The sequence below is a fragment of the Bombus flavifrons genome, chromosome 11 (genome assembly GCF_040668555.2).
Source record: "Bombus flavifrons isolate JBK064 chromosome 11, iyBomFlav1_principal, whole genome shotgun sequence".
NCBI lineage: Eukaryota > Metazoa > Arthropoda > Insecta > Hymenoptera > Apidae > Bombus > Bombus flavifrons.
Window position 1 is genome coordinate 9,939,316 of NC_138452.1, and position 27,043 is coordinate 9,966,358.

The window sequence follows — 27,043 nt, forward strand, 5'->3', positions numbered from 1 at the left end:
CTACGCACCACCGATTCAGCCAGAGTGAAGGAAGGGGTGGCCGCAGGGGTGGCGACGAGTTTGGAAGTGCGCGCGCAACTTACCCCCTCTGTTGGTGCCCGTGTAACACGTAATCGAACTAGGAGCGCCGCGGTTCGTCGTCAGCTCCGTCATCCGCGAACGACAGGGGCCAAATCGTTGACCACACACGGCTGGATAAATCGACTATCCGTCGAAACGAAAAGAAAATCCAAGCCTGGCGGATGTTTCGGTCGAATCGATCCGGTCCTCGGACAAGTTTCTAGCGAATCTAGTGAAATATCGGTGGCAGTGGCGGTGATGGTGACGGTGGTGGTGGTGGTGGTGGTGGTGCATGAGTCCGCGTAGGGTGGAGGTACTGGGGGAGTAAAGGGACAGTCGGTGAGCTTCGTAGTCTCCTCCCGTGTTGGCTGGACGTGGATTCGAAAAGGGCGATCCGAAGGTCGAAAACGATCGGGAAAAGGAAAATCGTTTCGATTGGTGCGGAGCGAAGGTTCGGTGGTTGCGGGCGAACGGCGAAGGGCGAGAAAGCACCATCGTAGGTAGAAGAGGGTACATCGCGGGCGTTTCGCGAACCGAAACAGCGGATCGTCGCGGTGACTCGCGAACGGTCAAACCGTAAGTCGGAGTGCGTCGGTTACGTCGCAATGGCGCCGAACGCGGCTCCGTCGAGGAGCGACTCGGTTTCCGACGGAGCCGCCGGTGATGGAGCGACCGTGAGCCGTTCACGTGAGCCCACCCCATGTTACTAGAACCGCCGCCGTGGCCCGTGCTCGTGCCACCTCGTGATCCAACCGATTCCGGACTCGTACGAGTTCCCCGTTTCCTCATTTGCCCCCGTTCGGTGAACGCGAATCGGCCAACCACCATGAAAAGGATCCGCAAGAGGCAGCCGCGCAAGATGAAAGGCCGGTCGCGCGAGTGACAGTGCGTGTGCATGTGTCAGAGCCGAGTGGTGGGCAAGTTTTCGGGTGATCGTTCGGTTGGTCGATTTTTCGATTTGTCGTGGCCGTCGCCACCCGTGTCCTCTCGCTCGTCGTCGAAAGGAACGGGGGTATCTCCCTTCGACGATCCGGCAGAACGATCTGCCAGCGATCGTCGTCTACTCGCCGATCGCCATGCCGTGGATTATCGCGGACACGAAACACCGCTCCGTCACGGAGTGATCCTACGAGGACGGGCAGCACGCGAAACAGAGAGGACCAATCGTAGGAAGAAAAACGGAAGGAGAGTCTAGCGGAGAAAGGAGGAACGGAGCGAAAGGAGGAAGCGAAAGAGGGAAAGAAAGGAGCGGAAGAGGCCGGTACGCTGGCTGGGTGGGTGGTAAAAGGAAGTTTGCAGGAGGTTGGTTACCGGCAAGCCAGGGTTTCTAGGATAATCTAGCCAACCTGGCGGACCAGGAGGAAGGTGGCTCGACGATGCAGGGCAAGGAGAGCCCCGTCGGGTCCAACACCCAGGAGACCCATCAGTACGTTGGTCCTTATCGACTGGAGAAGACCTTGGGAAAAGGCCAGACAGGTAAGTGCAGCGGATCCCTCGCGCATTTTCTACCTCAAAGATCTCACGACTCGTACGATACGTTGTCGACGATACGTTGTTTGCGAAGCTTCCACGCTCGTCCGATCGAGACTCTTTCCGATCGTTGACGCCAAGAATCCGCATCGACGAGTTTACGGGAAGAACAAAGTCTCGAGACGAGACGAACGACTTTTCCTCTTAAGCTACTCGTCTTGGAACGAGAAAGAGTCTTTGGACGAATAAATTCGAATTAACCGTTATGTCGGAATCTATAAGTTGTTACTTTAGTAAACCGCATGGCTACGGTATAAATAGAGCTCGATGCGTGTTTCGGTTTGCACATTGTTGTATCACCCCCAACGTGATGCAACGTCGGTCACGCGAGATATCAGAGCACGCAGTCGCATCGAGCCTTCGACGAAATTCGTACGACCCCTCTCGTTCTATTTACGTTACGAAATATAGCTAACGCGCGCTATTAACTTTTCACGAAACGATAATTTACCGGCTGATTACGTGACTTCCATTGACGATCTCGTAGCTTTTCTTTTCGGTCGGTACATCGATCGATTCGAAGGAGAAAGGATCTTCGGGGCTGCTTGTTACGCTTCGTTCGATCGTCCACGGTCCAAGGACGTGCCTCTGTTTTTCCACAGAGTATCCAGCGGCATAATCGCGTTCCGTGGAAAATATAACCGGGTCGCATAGGAAACGAATTTCGTTACACGGTTAAAGGACGATTCTGGATCGGAGAGAGAGAAGAGGATGGAGCCACCCCACCTCTTGGACGGCTTGCCGCGAGCGCTTTTAACGTGGCGTCTTTTAACGCGTTGCGTTACCCCCAAAGCGACCAGAATCGCGAAGAAACGGGTTCCCTGAGGAAGAAGAATGCGCTTTTCATTCGCCGCGTATACAGTTTTCCGTGCTACGAGCCGGCGACTGTTTCTGTGAACTCGGCCGCGTAAACAAAAGGCCGTCGAGACAATCGTTGAAACAATCGTCGTGCTACACAGTAATTAGGTTGACCGATTAACCCTCGGACGACCGCGACGAGATTATCCTGACTCAGTGCGATATTTGCCAACGTGGAACACGTAAAAATCATTGTATTCGTTTCAAGCGATACTGTGTAACAACTGTGCTATTTATTCCTATCCGTGATCTATCGAGAAATAACGTAAAACAATATCTAAAAAAACGATCTCTATTTCTATATATTTTCTCAAGAAAGTCATTGCTAGAATTGAAAATATTGGATCACTCGGCTAGAGAATCACGTACGAAAGTGTTGCAAAAACGGGCAAACTGAATTGAGAACGAGACCCAATACGGAATTCCGCGTCGGTAGTTGGTGAGTTAAACGAAGATTCAGCTTTGAAACGAACGTCGTCTTCTCTTCTCTCGCGTAATTTTACTTATGGAAACCTTGTATCGACCTGTACGGAACGAAGACAATGCCAGGAGTTTGAGAAAACGCGAACTCGTCATGTTTTACCGATTAAAGCCGATTACGTTTTATGACGAAGTTACAAAGGAGCTAAGGTAGTGGTTTCGCGAGAAACGCGACCGTTCAACGTGATTCTTTGCGGCTACGTCGTGCAACGAACAGACGAGAGGATGACGAGGAACAGGTTTCGATGGAGAAGCGTGCGTCACCCCCGCGAGAATGAACGATAATGTTACAATGCGCGCTTCAGACTCTGTTCTTGCTCCGACTTCGTCTCTACTCGACTCGACTTCGCGTCGAACGACGATTTCTATTGCGACCAAACGCACGAGCACGAAGTTCGTTCGAGTAGAAAATCGTGCTGTTTCGCTGGGATTTACATCACGCGACACGGCATACTCCCACGCTGCCAACTAACGCTAGAAGCTATTTCTACCAAAAGCAGCCAAAACGACCGGTCTTTGAAAAATATTCTATCGAATATTTGTACATTTATCGATTTATTACTCTCTTACAAAAGAAATTCTACGCTGTGTAGTACATTTTTGATATTATCAAGCGATCCGGGACCATAATCCCTAAACGAAGGCTTGGCACGTTTATAAAATCGTAAAACCAGTTATTTTCACTGGTGTGGTAGTTCCAGCGTTGGCATCGTGATCGATCCGGAACTTTCCTCATAATTGACAGCGTCGTATTGAACGGTACGCGGCAGAAATTTGAAAAACGCGTGGGAAGTTGTAGGAAACGAGGCAATTGGTTAATTCGGGTTCGGTAAACAGATTGAAGGACCCTCTTACGCTTTGACAAGTGCCAGTCATTTTTACTGGCATTGGTATAATTAACCACAAAATTGTTTTGATTTTGAATAGAAGCAAAGAGAAAAAGGAAAAATAAAATTCGTTATATCGTTTCTTTAGTTATCGTCGCAAAAGTCATTACATCATGACGGGCAAAAATGTAACACGAAGTAGAAATTTTCAAATAAAATTGTAAAACCATTCGTTTTGACTGGCGTGGTAGTCCCAGTACTGATATCCCGGCGGATTCTGTATCCAGGAACAGAATTCCACGAGAGACGAAGTAAAGTGGAATCTAATGAAATTGCGAGTCGCGTACCGAATCGCAATTTTCGTTTGTGGTCGAAGCACAGGTACGCGTGCACGCGATACACCGCGACAATCGATGAAGACGTCCCGCGAGCGAAGGTTACCGTTGTCGTTATTGCTATAGTTAGCCCGTGTCGTGTAAGAAACTTTCGAGTCCAGAGACCGCGCTCCAAGATGAACGAGTTCGAGAGCTCGCAGGGCGTGACGCGACAAATCGATGCGATCGAACGTTATGCGGCAAAACAAATTCTTCCTCGTACTCGTGTCAACTTTCATCGTCTTCTTTTTACGATCGGGCCGGCCACTCTCGTCGATTTATTGGTCCGAATTAAACGGAATTCGAATAGCAAACGGTTGAAGATAAAAATTATTCCGCGGTTAGAACAGACGGGAAAAGCGTCTGTTTCGCGGTCGACGCCGGAGAATTAGACGAGCGAGGGCGACCGAATATCACGTGGTTAAAATTATAAAATTGTAGCAAACGGTGCTTCTTTCAAAGTTGCAAAGCGTTGGCTGCTATTAAACGAATTGCAGAGGCGAATTCGTATCACGCAAAGAGGAAATGAGAAAGGAACGTTATTAAATCTGCCAAGCAGCCAACTGCTTCCCATAGGGACGATTTAACCTGATTTGCTTGCCAAATATCCTTGAGAGATCGCGCGTTTCGATTATCAAATAGCCACGTCACGTCGCGTTGGAACAAGGTAAACCGGAAAATTGGACTACTGCGGAATCCGCTTGTCTTTCTTCCTCGCGAAATCGTCCCACGCGATAATTTACCTACGCGTTGTACTTATACGCGCAAACCTTGAACTATTCGGACAACAACGACAAGCCGGAATAATGCCAAGGCGAAAAGAACAGAGTAGAAATTTGACGATCAGTTTCCATCGAATGCCAAATTCCTTGTCGAGCAAAGGATCGCGCACTCTTGTTCGTCGTGTCGCGGATTCTCGTTCATCGAACGTGTTATTTCGCAGAAGGGAAGTAACGAAGATGTCCTTTGGAATTAATATACGCCTGGCTTGATAATAATTTGCCGATAAAGCCGTGACAGACGCACGGGGCACGTTCGTGCATTGTCGAATTCAAGAGAATTCGATGAAGCGTGCAATCCGTGAAACATCGAGATATAATTCGATTTGGTTGGCGAACGCGGTCCTGTCGAATACGAAAAAGGGATGCCGGTAAATACATTTGCGTGTTGCGTCGTGGGTCATCGGCCGAGCGAATCGTCGACGATAGCGTTTAAAATAAATTCTTCCGTTCTCGTTTCGAGAATCTCGCGATCATATTTGACGCTTCGTAGACGCTTTGTCTTTCGCTCGTGCATATCCTCCGCGTATCCGCTAGCTTTATTTATTTCGTTTACGAGTATACCTTTGAACCAGCGAAAGGAAAACTCGCCGCGCGTTTTGTCCTTCATTTTGAATCGACGTTGATTAACAACTCTCTCGATCGGATTACAGATTTGACGCCACGCTAGATTTGCAATTTTCGTTGCATCGGAACGAGAAAAGACTCGACGATAAGCAGCGATACAAGATTACCAGACTGATAACCAGCATGGAAAGTCGACACGGATGGTCTGACACAGATTCGTCGAATTAGTTGCGAACAGTACCTTGACAGATGTAGGCTCGAATCGACTCGTCGTCGTCCCCGACGTATCCTCGGCACGAGCAGGGCTTCTCTGCTCTATAGCATAAAACGGCCGATTATACGTACTTAACTTCGTGTACGCGCGTATTTGCCTACACGAGGACTATATTTAAAATATCGTAGCGCAATTACTAGCCGATATTTAAATATTCCATCAGCTAGACACTCGATAATGAAGCGGCTAGAAAATAGAACGACCTTGAGATGAAAACGCGCTGGTATCGCAGCCTCCCGTTTATCGCGCTTTATCGCGAGTGCAACGTAAAGATCGGAGAACGAGAGATCGACGATGCGTACATGGAACGTGTTCCCATCGCCATCGCGTTATCGAATTATCGTCCACGCAACGTACACTCGTGCACCGTAAGAATATCGAGGAAACAGCGACGCGTTATCGACAGTTGCGTGTCGTAGGTACGGCACCAATTGCGTTACAAAACGGTCGAAATGTAAATTTCGGAGAGATTGATTTCCACGAGGGAAAATGGCTGGCATCGATGTCGGTAAATCGTGCGTGATGCAAGTCGTTAGGGAAAGTGCACTTTAACGCCCTATAGCGACGCTAATGCAATTCTCGTCGATTTGTTGGCGAGCGCGACCAGTCCACGTCCCTCGCCAAATTTTCATCCGATTCACCGACACGTGGATCGCGGTTGCGATCGCTTAAACGCGCTGTTCGAAACGCATCGGCGACCTTCTTCCGTTGTACGTTCGCAACGAAACGCGATACGAAACGATGGTTGATTGGAGCGCGTCGATCGCCAACAATTTTTCCATCATCTGGTTCGATACAAAATTCCGATTCGTTAGCGTCGAATGTGTGGCCGTAACGAGGATAGGTCGTGTTTAATAGGGACAAAGAAAAATCGTCTGGAGCGTTATGAAATGCTCGATAAATTGGAAGAGGAATTATAATCAGCAGGAAAATCGTAAAAGCGGACTCGCAGAAAGGCCATTCGATTAATTAATTGACGAAGGTCGTTCGATTCTTCTAAGCCGTCGCCGACGCAACGAGCTCCGCTTCTTTGCATCGTTTTCTTTCTTTTCTTTTTTTCTTTTTTTTTTCGCCCTTCTACTTAAAGAACAAAAGCAGGGAGGAGCCTACAGCCGGCTGCTTTTAAACGGATAAAGACATCGCGTCGCTGTGGTCTTCGAAGACGGTTTAAGCCAATTTAGCTGGTCCTATAAATCTTCCTTTGCGCGTTATTCCCTCCTATCTGTTCCATCATATTTTCCCTTTCTCCGTCTATCTTTCATTTTCCTTGTCGTCGCAAATACCTACGCCCTAGAGTCGTAATTCTTGGCTGTACGAACAGCTCGTTTCCACGTATTCTGCTTCCCAATAATTTCCCAATAAATCATAGCTGATTTGCAATTCGATTTCGCCAACGTCAAAGTTGCCTTCCGTTCTAAAACGTTGAAGCGATTCGTCGACGTTAACGGCAGCCGAATAATCCGACGCTCTCCTTACAGACTTTCTGCGTGATCGTGGAACGCTCGTAAACGCTTTTGACCAGTGGAGCGCGCGCGTATACAACGAAGAACCGAAATCAAGTTGGAAAACGTGTGCTTCACTCTGCTGACGAGTATCCGTATCGGTATCTTTAGGCTGAAAAGTAATTTCACGAACGAGGGTGCATTCGCGAATTAATTACGATCCCCGTAAAACGGTCCATGGGCTGTCGTTTGATATTTGGAGTAGGGTTGCGGTGGTCGAAACGTTTCAAACGTTTAGCTACCCAGCCAAATTTCCGCTCCAAACGTCTCGTCGTCGTCCGTGTACATCTTCGGCGTAGCTTTCGCGATTACTCGATTCGAAACTGCTGTTCACCGTACAACCCTTCGCTCGCAGTTGACTACTTATCGTGGCGAAATAATTGGACGAGAGGGTCTCACGGAAACAGAGAAGTAAAAGACGGCAGAATTGCAATCGTAGAAGGAAAAGTAACCGCTTCAACGACGTTATCGTTGCACGATGACAGAGCAGTGGCGCGGCACGACACGATGTTGCACGCTTGGAACGATAAGCACGAGTCGATCGTCCGTTGGCGGCAGAACGGAAATATTTCAGAATTTACCCTAAATACGTCGAATCGTTTAAGTTTGCGCGTCTCCGCGCGGAGAATGCTCGCGATCCAATTTAAACTTGTCATTCGATTTACTCGAAGCACAAAATGTATGTTTTCGATTAAAGTTGACAACGACAAAAGCGTATCCTATTCCGTTCTTCTTTGTCACGATTTTAACTACTTTTTCCCCCTGCCGCTCTTAAACTCCGTAATTCAACTTCCAGCAAAGAATCACAGTCGTTGCGTTGCTCTACGGTTTCCAATCTCGTGGTCGCGTTTCTCGCGTTCAAAGCGCTTGGCTGGCGTGCGTGTGAAATTAGCGAAATTACCAATCGAATTATGGCGCGTAACGTGAGCCAGGCTGGACGCAAAGTCCTTGCTGCAAAACTTTCCGTGATTTAGCAAATGGAAGCAACTGGAAACCACTCGGCTGAAACCTCTCTGTTTGCTTACCGAGGTAGGAAAGTGTGCACACATAGGATCATGCAGAAGGTTCTCGAACAGTGACTCGAATCTCGAAAAAAATACGTCACGCGTCGTACATCGTATCCATTTTTCCACTGTTATTGTCGTACGGAACGTGTTTTACAAACTAGCTCGTAGCTTTAAAAGAGCAGTAGACTCAACGGCGACACAACGTCACCGGTATGAATTGCCTTTTGCCCTGGCGATACAACGCGGATCGAGAGAAAACCGCGCTCAACGGCGACTAAAACGAACAAAGTAGATGCGACTAAGGGAACAAACGGTTTTTGCGGCTAACATCGAGCCATTCGTTTTTTTCGCTTCCGAAAAGATTCGTCGAGCAAGAAAAAAAAGGCGAAACGGACAAAGAAGGACGATCGCGCTGATCCAGGCTGAATACAACGAGCCACTCTTTGCACAAGGAGCTCTACTTGCCGCGACCCTACTCAGCAGCTTTTCAGATTTTCTCTCGCGAGATTGTCCGACTAAAAACGACTGTACCACTCGAGCCGGGCTACTTCGTTCGCAGTGATACGACGATCCGAAGCAGCGACGCGACGCGACGCGGCGTCGCGCCATCCGAAACAGAATCCGAAACAGAATTCAAGTTTTAGTTTCTTCCGAAAACGATCGTCGACGAAAACGTATTGGTCGAATTAAGGAAACAGCTAATCGCGAACACGTTTGCTTCAGGATTGGTCAAACTCGGGGTCCACTGTGTGTTGGGCAAGAAGGTGGCGATCAAGATCATCAACAGGGAAAAATTGTCAGAGTCGGTGCTGATGAAGGTGGAACGGGAGATCGCGATTATGAAACTGATCGACCATCCGCACGTGCTCGGCCTCTCTGACGTATACGAGAACAAGAAATACCTGTGAGTACCTAGAAAGAGACTGAATTTTTCCGCGAATTTTTCCGCTTTGAGCGAGTCGAGGAAAAACCGAGACCCGCTCGAGATTCATCAAGCTGCACAAGTCGTTGAACTTTAATTCGGCCGTTTGAAAAAGAGAGTATTCGGTGACTCGGACAAACTCAGAGAGTGAGAGAGAGAGAGTGAGTGGAAAAACAGCAAAATCTACGGACTAGACAAAAGTGTTTTACTCACGGGACCTATTACTCACGGTGACAGAGAAGAGAATACACGCTCGGAAAAGTCGGAGTGTACCAACACTGAAATTACGCTTGTTCGTTTCAGATATCTTGTTCTGGAACACGTTTCGGGCGGGGAGCTTTTCGACTATTTAGTGAAAAAGGGTAGACTAACGCCGAAGGAAGCGAGGAGATTTTTTCGACAAATCATTTCTGCTTTAGATTTTTGTCATAGTCATAGTATTTGGTGAGTAATGTGAAATTCTCTTCTATTCGAATATATAAAAACGTTGCTTTGGAAAGAATCGGGTCGAAGAGAGATATTTCGTGGAAATACGCAAGCGAAAAACACTTGGTAAATCTGTCGCCAAAGCGTATCCAAAGAAATCTCGGTCAGTTGGTTCGACGTAAAAACCATATCGTTCGAAGGACGATGCGAAATTTCTCTCCATTAATTTCGTATGTAACGACGACTCGATAACAGAGTTTTATTCAGACTAGAAGGGTCCCCCAAGTTCTAGATAACATCGGGGATACCTACCACGATCGAATAAATCTAGAAACGGACCTAATTTCTCGCAGGAACACCGTATAACATCGGTTTCGATCGATCGGACATTTAAATTACGTGACCCTAAACCGGGCTACCATTTAGGGTAAGGGCGGCCATAGACGGCTTCATCGGCTAGAAATTTTAGTAAGTCGCTGTACGTGAACGGAAAAATTGACTCGACTAGTCGACTCGACCGACTGTAGTCGAGTTATTCGGGAGGACCCGCGTCTGTAGCCGCCCTAACGCTGTAGTATTAGGTTGTCCGAAAAGTTTCTTTCGTTTTATGAGGAAATAACAGACGCACAACGTTTTTTGGTTTATATTATTTTGTCGAATTACGTACTATACTATACTATCGAGATAAACACCGCGATATTTCACAGACTTGGTTTCACGTTTGTACGAAGGTGCATTGTCGTAAAAAACATGTTTGAAAGAAAGACATTTTCCGGACAACCTAATAATTGGTATCGCGTGGAGCGTACCACTCGATATAACCGGGTCGCGGGTTTCTCCTTTTCAGTCACAGAGACTTGAAGCCTGAAAATTTGTTGTTGGACGAGAAGAATAATATCAAGATAGCGGATTTCGGAATGGCGTCGTTGCAACCTGCCGGCTCCATGCTGGAAACCAGCTGCGGTTCTCCTCATTACGCCTGTCCCGAAGTGATTCGAGTAAGTTTCGTCTCTAGCCTGCGCGAGTATTCGCTTCGCCTGCCTAACTTTAATAATTCTGTCGTTAGCCGTAGAAAAGGAGGAAAAGATTGATAACGAAACGGTAATCACGGTCTTTTAAAATACACTTTCTGCTTTCTTGCGTTTCCCTTTTGCCGCCCGCCGAGAAAACCATCGAGACGAGTTACTACTATTTTATCGTTAGCCGAGTTCCCGTTTGTCGGGAATTTAATTAAAAGGGGGGAAAAAACACGGAATAATTGCGCGTTTGCAGGGTGAGAAATACGACGGAAGGAAGGCAGACGTTTGGTCGTGCGGGGTGATACTTTACGCGCTTCTGGTAGGTGCGTTGCCCTTCGACGACGACAACTTAAGAAAATTATTAGAAAAAGTGAAACGAGGCGTGTTCTACATACCGCACTTCGTGCCGCCCGAATGTCAGAATCTGCTGAAGGGGATGATCGAAGTCGATCCGGACAAGAGACTAACGGTAAGTTAGTTTCGCTTTAATATCTCGTTGTTGGTCCGTTAAACGGTTGGTCTGATTGGTCGAAAAGGATTCCAAGTGGAAAGAAGGGTCCATCGGTTGCATCGATCATGCAACTGTCATAAAACAAGCCGACTACTCGGCGCTCACGTTTAACGGGCTAAATTCGAGAGAAATGGTGCGGCAGGCAACGGATCCTAATTTCGAATTTCCTCAGCTGGCGGAGATAAACAGGCACGTGTGGGTGACGGCGGCGGGCAAAGGCGAGTTAGAATTAGAGCTGTCGATGATGGACGTGGTGCAGACGCACGTTATTCCGTCCGTGGAGGCGATCGATCCGGACGTATTGCAAGCGATCGCGAGCTTAGGTTGCTTCAAGGAACGGGACAAACTGATTCAAGAACTCCTCAGCCCGAAGTAAGCGTGGTGGCACGAACGAAAAGACAAAGTTAGCAATTTGCCTCGAGATTAGTTGTCCCCGTTCGATTTCTTGGTTCCATTGCCGCACGTTTCTCTAAAAGTCAAAGGAGATATCTTCCTATTGAGCGTTGACAAATTAAAAGTTGTCAATCGCTAAAGAATCTAAATCGCGTATTCATTTTTCTGTACGTATTCTCCGAACAGTTTCAGTCGTTTTTAACGTTCTACGGTTTTCTCGGTGCAGCCACAACACGGAGAAGGTGATCTATTTTCTACTGTTGGAGCGAAAACGGAGAAGACCAGCGTGCGAGGACGAGTTGGAAGTAATGAGAGGAGGCATGAGAGGATCCGCCGGACAATTGGAAGCGGATCCACCGAGAAAGCGAGTGGACACGTGTCGAGTAAACGGTAGCACGGCCCTGAATCTCGGCGAAATTAGTCACGGTTCTCCTCTAACGCCTCGAAGGCAGTCGAGGTAAGTAGAATGGAAAACGATCGTTCCTGTCGCGTATCACGAATCGGATCGACCACTGTGTGAAAAGCTGCTAGGCTAGGCGACACGCTCGATCGTTTCGCGAATTACTATCTCCGGGCTTCGTCGAAGTTCACGATCGCGTGACCACCGCGATTGGTCTCTCGACGCGAATGCATCGCGTGTACGATTTCACGTGTATTCCCTTTAGATACCTTTCTTCCGTTCTCTTTGCTTTCTCCCCTCGTGACGTGTCACGTGCGAGCTTCGTTCGCACGATTAGCTTTCGTTCGATTAGAACCGTGTCTCGAGCATCCTGCGACGAACCGATTCCGTGAACGAATCGATGGAACGCCAAACTCGCGAAACAACGCACAATCTGGTCCGAGTCGCGGCTTCCAAATATCCCGAATATCGTTCTCTAAAGTCTAGACGCTTGCGCCAGATCGTTCAAGGGCGGATCAGGACAGACGCTAATACCACTTGTCGCTATAATCCCGTCTAATACCAACGTTGTTCGCAACAAATACCCTTTAGCGGTCGCTCGAGCCTTCTGTCATCTCGTCTATCTCTGGTCACGATCTTTGTTTCAAACGTGCTCAAACCTGTCGCGGATTAGACTGACAAAACATTCTTTTTTTTTTTCCAGCACTAGGCATCATGCGCGTCGTTCGCCAAGTACGGGATGCCACACACACGCGTCGCATTCGCACGCATCGACGCCAGGTAGTTCGCCGTTGCACGGCTCGAACGCTGTCGCAGGATTGCTAAGTCCTCACAGGGCACCACCGACCTCGCATCTAGGCCAGACGATGAGTCCTCATCGACTGTCGTCGGTAACAACTGCAGCGGGCAACGGAAACACCAGCACACCGCCTGTCGTGGCCCCTGTTCCGGTTCTACCCAACGTGGGAATAGAAATAAACGACGTCCAGCAGGGTGAGCGTTCACATTATTTTCTCCCTTGTTCTCTTTCTGGTTTTACTCGGTGTTATAAAAATCAATCGCATCGTTTTACGAGACTTTGCCTAAAGGAACCTCCTTGTTGTCATTCGCGATAGTCCAACGCGAAGAAACGGATGATCGTTTGCTTAGAAAACGCTAATAATCGAATTTCTTGTTCGGGGCAAACCCCGATTATTGTACGGGTCTTTGGTCCCGTTGCTCGACGAGGATTCGATCGAGCAGGACGCGCGGAAACAAAGGATGAGTCAAATTATCGCTTTACGGTATGTAACACCACAGCTTAACCGATTCGAGGATCTAATAGCAGTTTACGAAACACTTTGCAGAAATAACGTCGAGATTTTAATGGCGTTATCTAACCAAGCGTTAGATCGCTGAACAAGAAACTATCCGATGTCCTTCTACACAATCGATACACCCCGCCAGGTTACGTTATTTCGATGAATAATCCATTCTTCCAAAGTGCCCTGCAGATTGTGTTTCGCGAATTAATCGACTGTAAATCCTCGTAAAACTAGTTAGCTGGCTCAAAGCTCGAAGATGCATTTATACGTTACGAAGCGTACCAAAATACATTAGGTCGTCCGAAAAATGTCTTTCTTTTACAAACGTGTCTTTTACAACGATGCATCTTTATACGAACGTGAAACCTAATCCGTCAAATGTCGTGGTCTTCGTCTTGATAGAACAAAATGGATCATACGTAATTCAATAAAATAATAGAAATGTTGCGCATCTATTGTTTCCTTATAAAACGAAAGAAACTTTTGGAGCAACCTGATGTATCTGTTAAAAAACGCGAATTCGTTTGCTTTCTCGTAAACTCGACGACAGCATACTTCGATCGGAGATGTGGCGGCACTCGACAACAAATACCGCCACTCGACACTAACTACCACGGGACGACGGCAGCGCAGTGGGTAGCGCGCGCCTTACGTTACGAACGTTCGGGACCCGAGTTTAAATCCCGGCGACCGTAGATTCAGATTGCCACAGTCTTAGAGTCGCGATGATCGAAGTCTCGGTGGCGCTATCACGGTCACACCTCTTTTCGCTGTCGATCACGTCGGGGTCACCAGTTTGAGGTGATATGTCGTGATAGGTACTGAAGAAACACTCGAATATATTTAACAATAAATATTAATTAACAATATATTCTATGTGTACACGTGGCGTAAAACTCGCGGTTACTAATTTCGGTTCGCGGTTACAAGTTCGAACTCGGGTCGATGCGTTTCGATATGCGATACAAGTTCGGACGATGGTTGCCTAAGATATCGAGCAACTCGGATCAGCGATTGCTGCCAACTACCAACTACCAATTCGTGTCTAAAGATACGAGATCATCGGATTCGTTGAGGAAAGCGTTGGTTCGGAAAGTGAGGGAAATGGACGTCGCTGTTAATTGGCTAATTTTGCGTTGGTGGTTGGAAAAGGATGCTAACCGCCCTTGAGAGAAAATTGCTAGCGACAAGCGTCGTACGTGAGAAAAGCAGATTTCCAGTATCTTCCCGTTGTGGCTGGTAGGTATAGGGACTGTTAAGACAAAGACTATTTGTCCCTTTGGAGGATCTTAAGCTAAATAAATCCTAAGATCTATAGCGAGTCCTTAGGCTAGCTGAAAATATTCTGTAAGAATGTATCGACATCTGGCAATCATCTTGTCCGAAGGATAGGGTCTTTGTGTAGCGAGCCACGGGACAGAAACCGTTGGAAAGTTTACTGTCGAGTGTCGTTACAGAGAGTAGAGTCATTGGCATAAATAAACATCCAATTAGAGAAGAACGTTTGATCTGCAACCTGGTAAAACGGGTAAAAGTAGCTGAAACGAGGCGCAGGTGTCCGGAGTACCTTCATCATTTGTACGGGGCAAATGGCGAAAGCCTTGTCTGAGTGCGCGTGTTTTATCTTGCCAGAAAGGGCTAATAGCTGGAACGATTTTAAAAAATGCAAGTGACCGTGCTTACGCCGCATAACGAGCACACACCGCGTACGACGTATCATTGTTAAAGACTGGATACGCGTGCATTCATCGTCGACGAGCCTCTATGTGGCTCACTCGCTTCTTCTTTTTCTTTTCTCCCTCTTTTCAACACCGTGATCGGCCGAAACACGGAAGAAGCATCCTTTCTTCCAGACGATGCTACGCGTTGTTTTGCTCTTTAATCGCCTTCGCGTACAACGCAAACATTCAATTCTGCGTTTATCGCGCGCAATTAAAAATACACGTAATATTCGACTAAACCCGTTTACCTTCTGTTCGACAAAATAATTTGTTATTGTCGTGGCGAAGATCATGGCCGCTCGTTGTAACTTGGCGTTCGCTTCGAAACGCAAAGGATACGCGATGGTACAGGTAAAGAATAGTCCGTTTCGCAGTAGTCGCGGTCGGCGTTACACCGCCAGGCTCGCCGCACACCGGCGCCGGATCTAGCGCTCATCACTGGCGATCGAGGTTGACGACCATCAAGAACTCGTTCCTTGGTAGTCCCCGATTTCATCGACGCAAGTTGCTCACAAGCGCCGAGGAGGTAGGTACTCTTGGTTTTTCACCTTTTTCAACGAAGCGAAGAAAACAAAGAATAGAAATTAAACGTGCTTCGCTTTGTTCCGCGAAGGTACATCTCACGCCGGATTCCTCCCCGGAACTTACGAAGAAATCATGGTTCGGTAGTCTGATGACCACGGAGAAAGACGAAACGTTCACCATTCTGGTAAAAGGCAAGGCTCTAGCCAGCGTCAAAGCCGACCTGATTCACGCCTTTTTATCGGTAAGTTTACATCGAAAGGTCGTACGCTCGTGTACGCTGTTTACACGGGCCCACGTTAAAGGCAAGTTTCGTTCAACAGATAGCGGAGTTGTCTCACAGCGTAAGCTCGCCGATGTCCTTCAAAGTGGAATACAAAAGGGGAAGTACAGCGCCGGCAATGTTCCAAAGACAAGTCCGTTTTCAAGTGGACATTAGCGCCATATCGAAACAGCCGAACGAACCATTGTTCGCTATTACTTTTACTCTGCTAAGCGGTAAGTGAATTCTCTGATTTTCCATCGCAACGCCAACCTTCTTCATTTCCGATAGTAAAGAGCTTTCGCGTTTCTTCGCCTCCTGGATAATTGAATAATTTCGCGCGCGACTTTAATTTGCGAAATATCGAGCTGGCGATACGAAAGGACGGCCGAGGGTACGAAGCACCATCGGAAACAAACCGCGGACTAGGGTAGATCGGTAAGGTGGTGGCGTTTGGCAATCGTCCAAGCGCAACTAGATCGATGTTACCTTGGCAAGTGGAATTTTGCCGTCTTGTCGGCGTATGTGCGCGTGTATAATTACAAGTCACAAATCGCAGTGCTCTCGGGTTTTTCTCTTACGGTTTGTCGCTCGTTCGCGCGCCGCTTGATTTACACCGCGTGCGTCTACTCGACGAGGTAATCCCGTTTCAACCGTACGTTCCGTCCCGATTTCGATACGCGGCACCTAACGACGACTCAATTTTCCATCGATGTTTTATCTTTCAGGAAACATCCGAAGATTTCGAAGGGTCTGCGAGCACATTCAGTCGCAGGTCTGCTCGAGAAGCGTAGGAATAAATTTGGGAGGACAAAGCCGCGCGGCACCGCCTAGTCCGCGAGCATCTCGAAAATTTACCACGGAGATGAGCGAAAGTTCCAGCTGCGGTAGCGACACCAGCGAACGGTTATTTCTCAGCCCGCACCCAGCTACCAGACAGGTAGTCTGTTTCAACAAGGTAGTGCATCGTCATCTTCCTCCTCCCGCGCATCATTGTCGCGATAATTCTTTCCTTATCTTGCAAAAATCATTCTTCGTGGAAAGCAATTACGACAGGTGATAGCCTTCGATTTATTTTTAAACGTCGAGCCGATTTTCGATGTACTCGTCGTATCGATATCGACAAATTCCTGCTCATGCGATTCACGACCTTCGTAGTCCCTTCTCGTAGTATATGGCACGCGTAGAAAATAACGTGTCTGTTGTTCGCGCTGTGCACCGAAAACTACGTTAGATGCAAATAGCCAAGTAGCCACTGGCACGGTAGCAAACCCATTGACGAGAGAAGCCATTAGAAATGATTTTTCTCGTTAAAAAGTAACCGTGTTCCGCTGTCGTTATCAGTCGTATAGTAGCCAATTACGCATTAGTCGTAGCTAGTCCCACGCAATAACAATATCGAGATTTGGGAAACATGGTGAATCGAAAACTACTGTTTTCAGATCGACTCGGACATCGAATCGGACACCTCCGTGTTTGACGTGAAATCGCCGACCCGCGAAAACGGTCGCAGGAGTTCCACGTCAACGAACAACAACAACCCGTTACCAGGCGACGCGACGCCGACTCCTGGAAGTCCGACAAAGGCGGTGCGTAGTAATTCGGAGAGTCAAAACACGCCGGAGAAAAAATGCGTAACAACGATGAGCGGCAATAACATAGCGTGATACTACCAGAACTTCCGTTTCGAGTTTCGATCAAGCTTGAAGAACTTGTGGGACAGTGCCCAGAGATTCTGGTGACCCTCGTACGAGCAGCTCGCTCTATCTCCGATCAAGAAACGATCCAACGCCGGGGAGGCAGCAACGATCCTGAGACGAAGCTTCGGCCGAGGACGAAATAGACTTCAAGGAGGCATTACCGATCCGAAAGGAGAGATCGACATTTAACCGAAAAACCGAATAAAAATACCTCGACACGACTTCCTTACGTCGCGAGCAAACGAACGAGAGATTGTAACGGATAAATTCGGAGCATCGAAAGCGATCGAGGAGAGACGATCCTGAGGAAAAGTTCGACGATAGTCGTCGTTCTGAGAGACGAAGACCAGAGAAACGAGACATCCGTGTGAAAGGAGAGTAAATCAGATTCGGATGAAAAATATGAAGGAAATGCTCGACGTCCAACTCTCGGATCGTTCGGCGACGCATCTCGTGCACAAAATATATTCGACTGGCAAAAACAACGGAGGAAATTTGTGCCGCAACGCGAATCCTTCTCTTTTGATGTTTCGTTTGCATAGTGATCGTGTGATCGTGTGATCGTTTTGTCAAATCGTAGCACGGTTTTACCTGAAAGTGAAGTGCAATAGTGACATCGTACCGGTATACGTCGGATCGTGCCGTTGTAAGAATGGTTTACCGGTACGTATATCTTGTTGTGTATCGTCAATTAGCGATTTCGTTTTACCTTTTCGTTTGTTTCGAAGAAAAAGCTGGAAAAGTTCAGAGAAAATCGACCGCGGCTAATTTCCCCGACTGTCGTACGAACAGGTTTCAAGTTACACGAACTTCTCGTCGAGTCGAGCTCGATGGAAATCGATTTTCTGTTAACCTCTCCGGCTTTTTCGATTTTAAACATCGTTGGGACGGTTGCGTTCATCGTAGACGCTAATTAGTTGCATCTTTAGGCGATTCTTTAAACGACTTTGTTGCATATTGCTATTGCGTCGACCATTAGATACGACGAAGCTATTCGATTTTCTTATTGTTCAACAATTCGAAACATTATACAACGTCGATTATCCGAAAGTCACCAACGCGCTTCTCGCTATAAGTATGCGCTATTCTCTTTCTTCCTTTGTTTCCAACAGTCAATAGTATTTTTTGAGCAATCAACTACTCGTGAATTCGCGGACACCGAGTCTTTCTTACTCGCTTCAGGCAATCGATGTTTTATCGGAAACAACAAAGAGTCGGATATATGCCTTATACGCAAAAATACCCTAATATTGATTCCAAGCCGCCTTAATCAAATATAAAGTAATGCAACTAATGTTCCACTAATGGGAGTAAATATTAAAGTTTTGTGAAACGAAACTTCTCGAGTTAAGTGGGAAAATGGAAACTCTGGAGAAGAGACGCTTGTTCGGTCGACGTTTCACATTAACGCTATTTTTACATTGCGCGATAAAGACGATACTTTCTAATTTGTTTAGTGCTTCGAAGAATCTAGTGTAAACTGATAGGCGTATTTTTGCGCGGAGAAAAAGACGAAAAACAGGAAGATTCTGACGTTCGTCGGCATTTTCCATCTTCGCTCTCGTGAAATTTTCGAACAGCGGACAAGCCACGTTTTCGATCGCGCATCGTTTCGCATGCTGACAATTTCGAATCTGGAATTTTTGAATCCTCGATCGTCTTATCAGCGACTCGCTGTTACAGCCAGCTCCTATTTCTCGGTACACGATCGCGAACCAGCAAACTTTACGAACGAGTCGCTGAAATTGTCTCGCGATGTTTCTATAACTTTTACGGGACGCGCGTAGTAAAGAGAAAAAGAGAAACGCAGGATCAGCGGGGAAAGTAGGAAAAAGAAACGCGTTAAGGGAGAAAGAAAAGAAGAAAATCCACTCGCGACGCAACGATCGCGTCGAGAGATTTATTTTTTGCACGCACGAGAAAACATTTCAAAAAGACTAATATATAAATATATAAATACGAATATAAATATATAAATAAATGAATAAATAAATAAATATACATATATATATATATATAAATATCAACAATTTATATATATATATATATAAATACACACACACACGTACATATATGTATAAGTAGATTTCACTTACGAGCGACGCGTTGCAACGCGTACGGCTTCTTGTCTGCTACTTATGCGAAAATAGACGACGAAAATGAGGAACGCAGGGAAAGAGAAGGGACGAGAGAACGCAGCAAGATGAAATCTAGCGTTTCTAATCATAGACTAATAGAGATAAGTGATTTCAAAAGAAAAGAAAAAAAATGTTATAATTAAATATCGTACACGTTTTTCTCAATACACAGAAACATATCTCGAAAATAATCCTGGCTTCTTAGTGGAACGACGAATGCATCGTGAACGTGATTATAGAAAGAAAAGAAGAGCACCGTTTTTAATCGAAGGCTCGCTATAGACGTAACCAAAGTCGAATCCTGCCGAACGTAGAAGTCTCGACGAACCGAACGAAACGCCCGTGTACCCCTGGTCGACGCGACCCACGTGGTTACAAACGGATCGACTCTAGAATGTTAAACGGTCATATCGAACCGTGAAAAAATCGCCTAGCGTTTATATTTTTGTTAAATATTTCGAGGAAAAAAGCTGCGCGTTCGCGAACCACTACGCTCCGTGCGTTAAAATCGATCGGACGGGAGATTAGCCAGAGTATGTTGTAACGTAATTTTCGACGAGAAGCGAGACACGTTCGAGACGGTCGGAGTGGTAGTACTCGACAACGAAAGAAGCGTTGCAAGTGTCGTCGGAAAGGAGAGAATGGTTTTCAGTTTCCGTAATTCGATCGTCGGTCGATACACGGCGCAGCAATCGGAGATGGATCCCGTGAAAGTTTGCCATTCTAGTAGACGCTCGATCGATAAATCTTAACGGCAGACGAGTCGAGACGAGGCGTTAGTGATATTAAAGTTTTCGCGATTAGATAGACATAGGCAAGAGAATTCGAACCTTAGATGTTCGCTCGAATCAAAAATATTGCAATGTCGAAGCCCTTAACGATCCCCGATAGCTCTCTCGCTTTAGATATTTAAATTGTACATTGTACGGCGTACGACGACTCGTTCCTACATAAACAGCTACGTACGAATTATATCGAGAGAAAGGAGTATGCGGATCGTTGTTCCGACCAACGCTTCGAAAACGGAGAAATTCTTTTTGCCAAGAAAAACGACATAGTCGTAGTCTTCACTAGGTAAAAATTCGTTGCGATCCTATGGACGACGCAACGACGTTTTGTTATATCACGGGACGCGGATCAAAATTATAGGGTAACGTTTGCTCGTAAGAGATTCGAATTATTTTCTCTCCGTATCATCGCTGCGTTTTTCCCTCGTGAAAATCGACTGCAACAAAAGGAAACGTTTCGGGTTTTCTTCTCGAGGTATGACACCCGGTTTCGACGATGGCAAGATGGACGAACAAAGAGAGTCGTAACAACAGAAAAGCGAAAAATAGTCGGACGTAAGCCTGGTTTAATTGATAGGCGATTAGATTACTCGTTCTTACTGATTCCCCTATTTGTACCACAACATTCCATTAAGAAGCTTGCAGATAGAAAATAAAAAGATGCTGTAATCGTTTGACGTACGGCACCTTCTATGCTTCTGATCCAGAGGGAGAATGGAAGCAGCAAAGAAACAGAGAGGAAGAATGCGTACGAGCGTGAACGACGGATCGTTTGTTGCGTGTCGAGGAAATAAAACGGGCTTTGCAATACGCGAAATCGCAAGTAAACTAATAAAATGGTAAAGAGAGAAAGAGAGGGGAAGCAAGAGAGCGTGTATGTGTGTGAGTGTGTTATGCGTGAGCGAGGAGAGATTGCTGTTGGATAGCTGAAGCGACTCGTTGATATTTTATGCGTCATACAACATAACACACACCACTAATTCGTAAATTCAACTTAGACGTAAGCTTGCGGTTATCTATTTACTAATTGCGGATTAATGTAAAACCATTCGTAAGACGTAAGTAACATAGACGTAACTAAAGAAAGGGGGAAAACTCGTAGGATGATTACGGGAATGGGAAAAAGAGAAAGATGCGAGGCAGGGGGTGTGAGAGAGAGGGAGACGAGGAAACAAGGAGAAACAAATTACCGGCCATACTAAGCTAGGATTTTATATCGTGCGAATTTAAGAATGGAGAAAAATACTAAAGTACTTCGGTGAATACTCGAGTGAATGGATTAGGTGTCGAGCATGAAATAGCTCGGCATCATTTTCTGTCTGCTGCTTTTTCTTTGCAATTGGGCGTGCCGCGTGGCGCACGCGCTTGCCTCACCTGTCACGCGTATCGCACGACGGACAATTAATAATACTCGCTATCCCTCATGTGTCTCCGATTTATTTTTCGATTCGCTTTTGCCTCACGTGACTCTGTGCCGACGCGCAGCGATTCCTTTCGATCACCTGTCTCGATCCGATAAAAACGCTGCCACCGTTCTCTGATGTACGTTTCTACTCGTTTCGTTTATCGAATCTGCACATCTTTTCGATCAACTCTGTTAAAATAATACTCGAATCGTTCTAACGTGTATCTCGTAAACGATCAGGATTATCATCGATCGTCGTCGCTCTGTCCACTTTCCGTTACCGTTCTCTTACCTCTATTTTATTCGTTTCCCGAAATACACAACCGTAAATCGTTCGCGTGTCTACGTTTATCACATATACTTTGAATACCAAAATCCACTTTCCGTTATATACGTACGTATAGGATACTACTGTTCGGATGTATTTGCAAAAGTCTGGCGACTCGTTTGATGGAAGAAGAAGTCTGAATGAGATTCACCGTGCTTGTCGCTGAGCGCACAGAGGGCATGCGTGCTTTTCCTGGTGTATAGAGACGAGATTGCCGAGCAGAAATAATAAATGCAACAGCGTCTCTTCGACTGGACATAAACCTGTAGGAATTATACAAATTCCCAATACCGTATCCTTAAGGCATTAAGCTAGGCAAATAGAGATTTTTATACAATTTATAAGGCGATTTGCAATCGATTGATTTATCGCACGTTTACTTGTTGACGTTTTGTTATATACACACGGGCGCACTATGCTTTCGAACCTGCATCGTGGCAGCCTTGTTTAAGGAATCCGATTAAACGGATTATAGCGTTGTATCATTGAAATACCGTTGTCAGATCGTACGGAAATCCAGTCAACCAATTTGTTTTTTCATAGAAATCCGTACGAACAAGAATCATCCTCGTGTTACTTGCTTCTTTTTTGAATAAAAAAAAAAAAAAAAAAAAAGAAAAGGAAGAGACGACTAACTCGCGTTCGTAGCTTCTTTCAGCCTCGTGAACCGATCCGATCACTTTCGCTGTACTTTTTCGGAGATATAAAGTTCCGTAGAAACAATGGAAAATAAACGATTGATAATAAAAAAAAAAACCATTGAAAACACTCTATCCACTGTTTGCGTTGGATTTGTCGAGCGAGTGGTCACTACGGTAGGAAGGTTGCTGCGATGCACGCATCGTAGCGCCTAGATGAACGCATTACCTATTGTAAGATATTCTCTCTCGTCGCTCGAGGTTTAAAACTAATCGATTATTATCGTGCTTCTGACACATTCGTATAATTATCGTGTGTATTTACGAATCTCTGTACGGGCGTGATGTGGTGCACAACGGATAGATGAGCAAGAGAGATAAAACGAAGAACGAAACTCGAAGATTGCCCACGTACGTTGACCATCAACGATTCCGTTTACGAACAATGTTCGCTTTGACGCGCAAATCAGATTCTTTCCGCTGGAACGAGGCTGATTGCCGCACGGTAACGTCGGTAACGTCGTTCCGTTACCCTCTGCACGAAACTGAAACCTCTGCCAACCTCTCGAGCTCGCCAACCGCTCCAATTAGCTTATCGACTAGAACGAAACACTTCGTTCCCCTATCATTACCAGCTTCGTCTTCGAATTCACCTTCGGATTTACTTACTGACGCGTTTCCAAGCGAAAGCATTTATCGCGAACACGACACCGTAACTCGATTCCTCTCGCAGAACGAATGCCAAATCTTATCGAACCGTCGCCTCTTTTTTCATATATCACGAATCATGCTCTATCGTTCTCACAGATTGTCTCTTCGTTTAGGTTTCATTGATCGTAACCGGTCGCAAAAAAAAGAGAATATGTTGGCAATGCGTCAAATTTTCATCGTTCAAATGCGAATGACTGGGTTCACACCGAGGAAGCCTTCAAAGATTCGTCCCAAACGGTTCCATCTATAGAGGGAGAAGCGTGAAATTTCGAAACGAACGGTAAACTCGTAAAGAGGCAGAAGCGGAAAAGAGGAAAGGGAGCATTGTCCTAAGATAGAAGCGTTGCCTGGCACGGTAGGTCGGCGCACCTTCGGCCAATTCGATCTTGCACGGTCGCGAATTAACGCCGCGACCAACGGCGTCCGACTAGTTAGTAAAGTTTAGTAAAGGCGTGAATCTGTAGTTCCACTGTGTTGATCGCTGTATTGTAAGCAAAATCGACTAGAAACACTCCCGGAGACGCTTCTTTTCACGCTATACTGTTCGCTGGGTTACCGACTTCTTCACCGTTTACGCGTAGACGCCACCGTGCACCGATTTTTAGTATTTCAATGCTTTTCACGTTAACACGCAACACGCGTTTAGTTTTCTTCCTATGGTTGGCAACAACTTTCTACCCTTTGCACTTGTACCGGTATTATTCTTCGTGCCGTATCGTATTCACGAAACTTGGATATAATCGATGCTAAATAATCTGGTACTTTTATAAATATGGCTACGCCATTACGTATTTTAATTGAAAAAATGGGAAAGTATATTTGATAGAAAGTTTGACGCGATAGCGCGTTACGTCAAAATTTACGCAAAGTGCAAAGGGACGAACGATAATTTTCTTATACAGCCGATTCGACGAAAACAACTGACGAAGATATTGTTACGTCGTAGGAACGGATAAAAAATGGTACGAACGCGAAATAACGTTGCTCAGGGCTGTCGGAAAATTATTGACTAAGATTAATATGCGATCGTTGCTACTAAAAAGAAAGAAAAAATCAAAACGCCTTTTCAATAGGGAAACCCTTAGTGCTGAATTATCCATATTCATAGCCGTAGCAACGAAGATATTGCTTTCACGATTGATTTAGCAATCTCACGACACACCTTTAATACAGGCATATCTCAACGATAAAAAGTTTCAAAATCGAAATGTCGTACACGAGGGATCCACGAGTCGTATCTCGTGCAAACGAGCTTCGATTTCTATTGTGAGTATCGATTATATGTATTTCGTGTGAAGTCTTTCACTATTGTAGCAGTATACTAATCTGTTAAACGATAAAGAAAATCATATTGACGTACGAAGTGGATGGTAGTGATAAGTTACGGGCGCTTTCAAACGTTATTCAAAGTTCAAATTGTCTAGAAATTTAAAATTCTCGAATAACGGACATCTGTAAATGATCGTTTGAATAAAAATTTTGACGTTTCGAACTAACGAATTCCTAATTTCAATTTATCGAATACCGATTAGATAACTGAGTAACTTCCGACGTTTGTTACGATAAGATTTTGTATAAAGTTTCAAAAATGAAATAGCACGTTTATTATCGATTGTTATGCGCGTATCGAAATAAAACGATTGTTACCTGCAAATTTCGTGTGAAACAGTTCATATCAAAGATACATAATCAATATTCTATTTAGAGGATCCCAGAGGTACAGCGATTCGATTTGCCAATTACGCGTTGTATGTACCGAGTATTTAGTAACGTCCATGACAACTGACAATAACGGCTGTGAGTCCGAAGATGTGTTTTCTGAAAAGTATTCCTTATTGTAAACCATTTCGCTTGACTTGCCTGCGTGAATTTAAACTTCCGTCGAAATTCTAGTGGGAACCGATCGTACAACGCTATATTCACACAATAGGAACAATTCGATAGACAGGCTTCGATTATACATTCCATTATTCGATGTGTACGGAATAACATAAAAAGTAACTGTGGTTCGTAACTTTAACAATAGCATTACCTTGCTATGCTATTATTTCAAGAAGATGAAAGCTCGAAATTTGTTCATTTCTAATAGAGCGTTAGAGCAGATGCAAATATGTTTGAGTATTAAACTTTTGGTCGGTTTTCACAAAAGAAATTTCAAAAAACGGGACGACGATCTATCTAATCGATGCATGAGTACAACAATGATATACATAAATACATACATAGGTACTCACCATATGCAGCCGATTACGACGAAGTTACAAAATACTTGTCGCTTATTTTGCAAATAAAGAGCACTCCTAACAAAAAGTGGTTACATCGATTTGAGAGTTGTTAATTTGCATCACAGAATTAATCAATGACCGCGTCACACAAACGGTCGCAGGAGATATACAAACAATGGATCTTTAACGATATAGGAAACACCGATGAAATATATTGACAATTTTAAGTATGTGATAAAATAAAATCGTTCGAAATTTTGAAAAAGTACAACTTTATGAAAGAAGACACAAACGTGTTCGAAGACTCGAAAACTTCCACGCCGGAAACACGAGAAAAGAATATGGCTTCGAGTTGCTTTACAAGTTGATGCAATTATCGATCGTGAAATCGATTAACCACCTTTGAAATGCCCGCGTTTAGCGGCAAACTGACTCCATAAAATTTGAACGATCGTGTTCAGAGGGATTAGGGATTTGCGCTAAATTCGATGCACTTGCAGTAAACTATTTTTTTACGAAGAGAAAAGAAACAATCCTGCCCTGAAACCCTTGTTCCGCATAACAAAGAACTAGTTTCTTTTTTTTAACGTTCAATTCCTGAAACCACGGCAACGGTGTACGCATATTGTGATTCGAGTGTCTCACGGTCCCACGAATCGATTAAATAGTTTCTTTCTTGTCGACCTTAAATGGGTATGTATATATCACCTTGTTTTGGAGAAAAAAAATGATCATTACACCACCAGATGTAACCAACATTTATATCACAATTGTTTTATTTTATTTCACTTTATCGAATAACAATTCATTCGATTATTCAATTACTTTTTCTATAGTTTACTTGTGAAGCAAACTACAAATACAGTGTACAGTTATTGTACTAACGAATACTACTGGTACTTGTCACGCAATGACTATGGATTATTATGTATTATTATAAAATAATATCGTTAGTTTTCAAGCAAACGAATAAACACGAGAATGTGGGGAGATAAAAATTGTAACATATTTGTTGATGGCCAATATCAAATATGTATAAAAGTAATAATAATGCAACATTACTAATAAACAAATATTACTAATTCCGTTGTAAACTTAATTCCTAAATTATAATATAAATATCACCTCTATACATTTCATATATGCAACATAATATAACAAATAGTTAAACTCTGATGATTAAATATGTATTTATTTTTTATTGCATCATTTTATTTTTAATGCATATCGCATTATTTATATGTATAGGAAAATTCTTTACGTTATGAAAACAATTATAAAAACAACTTAAATAATTGCAAGTAATTTCATATTAAAAACTTCATAATCTAACGACAAATGTATTTAACTTTGTTTTTGTTTTAAATTTGTA

The 27,043-nt window shown here is 44.9% G+C and overlaps 1 protein-coding gene across 5 annotated transcripts; it reads left to right on the forward strand.

The window, feature by feature from the left end:
- On the forward strand, window positions 1-25,681 carry sff (BRSK family serine/threonine-protein kinase sugar-free frosting). 5 transcript variants are annotated; one of them, XR_011174569.1, is made up of 14 exons: window positions 148-1,536; window positions 8,982-9,162; window positions 9,484-9,624; window positions 10,454-10,604; window positions 10,879-11,094; window positions 11,309-11,508; window positions 11,756-11,986; window positions 12,633-12,922; window positions 15,317-15,480; window positions 15,568-15,720; window positions 15,800-15,974; window positions 16,467-16,696; window positions 17,181-18,101; window positions 23,560-25,681. XR_011174569.1 is itself a non-coding variant. In XM_069124143.1 (13 exons), exons 1-13 carry the CDS (start codon window positions 1,437-1,439, stop codon window positions 17,403-17,405), a joined length of 2,457 nt encoding a protein of 818 aa, XP_068980244.1. In that variant the 5' UTR covers window positions 1-1,436; the 3' UTR covers window positions 17,406-18,193. The 5 variants fall into 5 exon arrangements, 4 of the variants coding, with proteins under 4 accessions (XP_068980244.1, XP_068980245.1, XP_068980247.1 ...); XM_069124143.1 differs by lacking the exon at window positions 23,560-25,681 and having other exon boundaries at window positions 1-1,536; window positions 17,181-18,193; XM_069124144.1 differs by lacking the exon at window positions 23,560-25,681 and having other exon boundaries at window positions 14-1,536; window positions 15,329-15,480; window positions 17,181-18,193.
- Window positions 25,682-27,043: the final 1,362 nt, after the last annotated feature.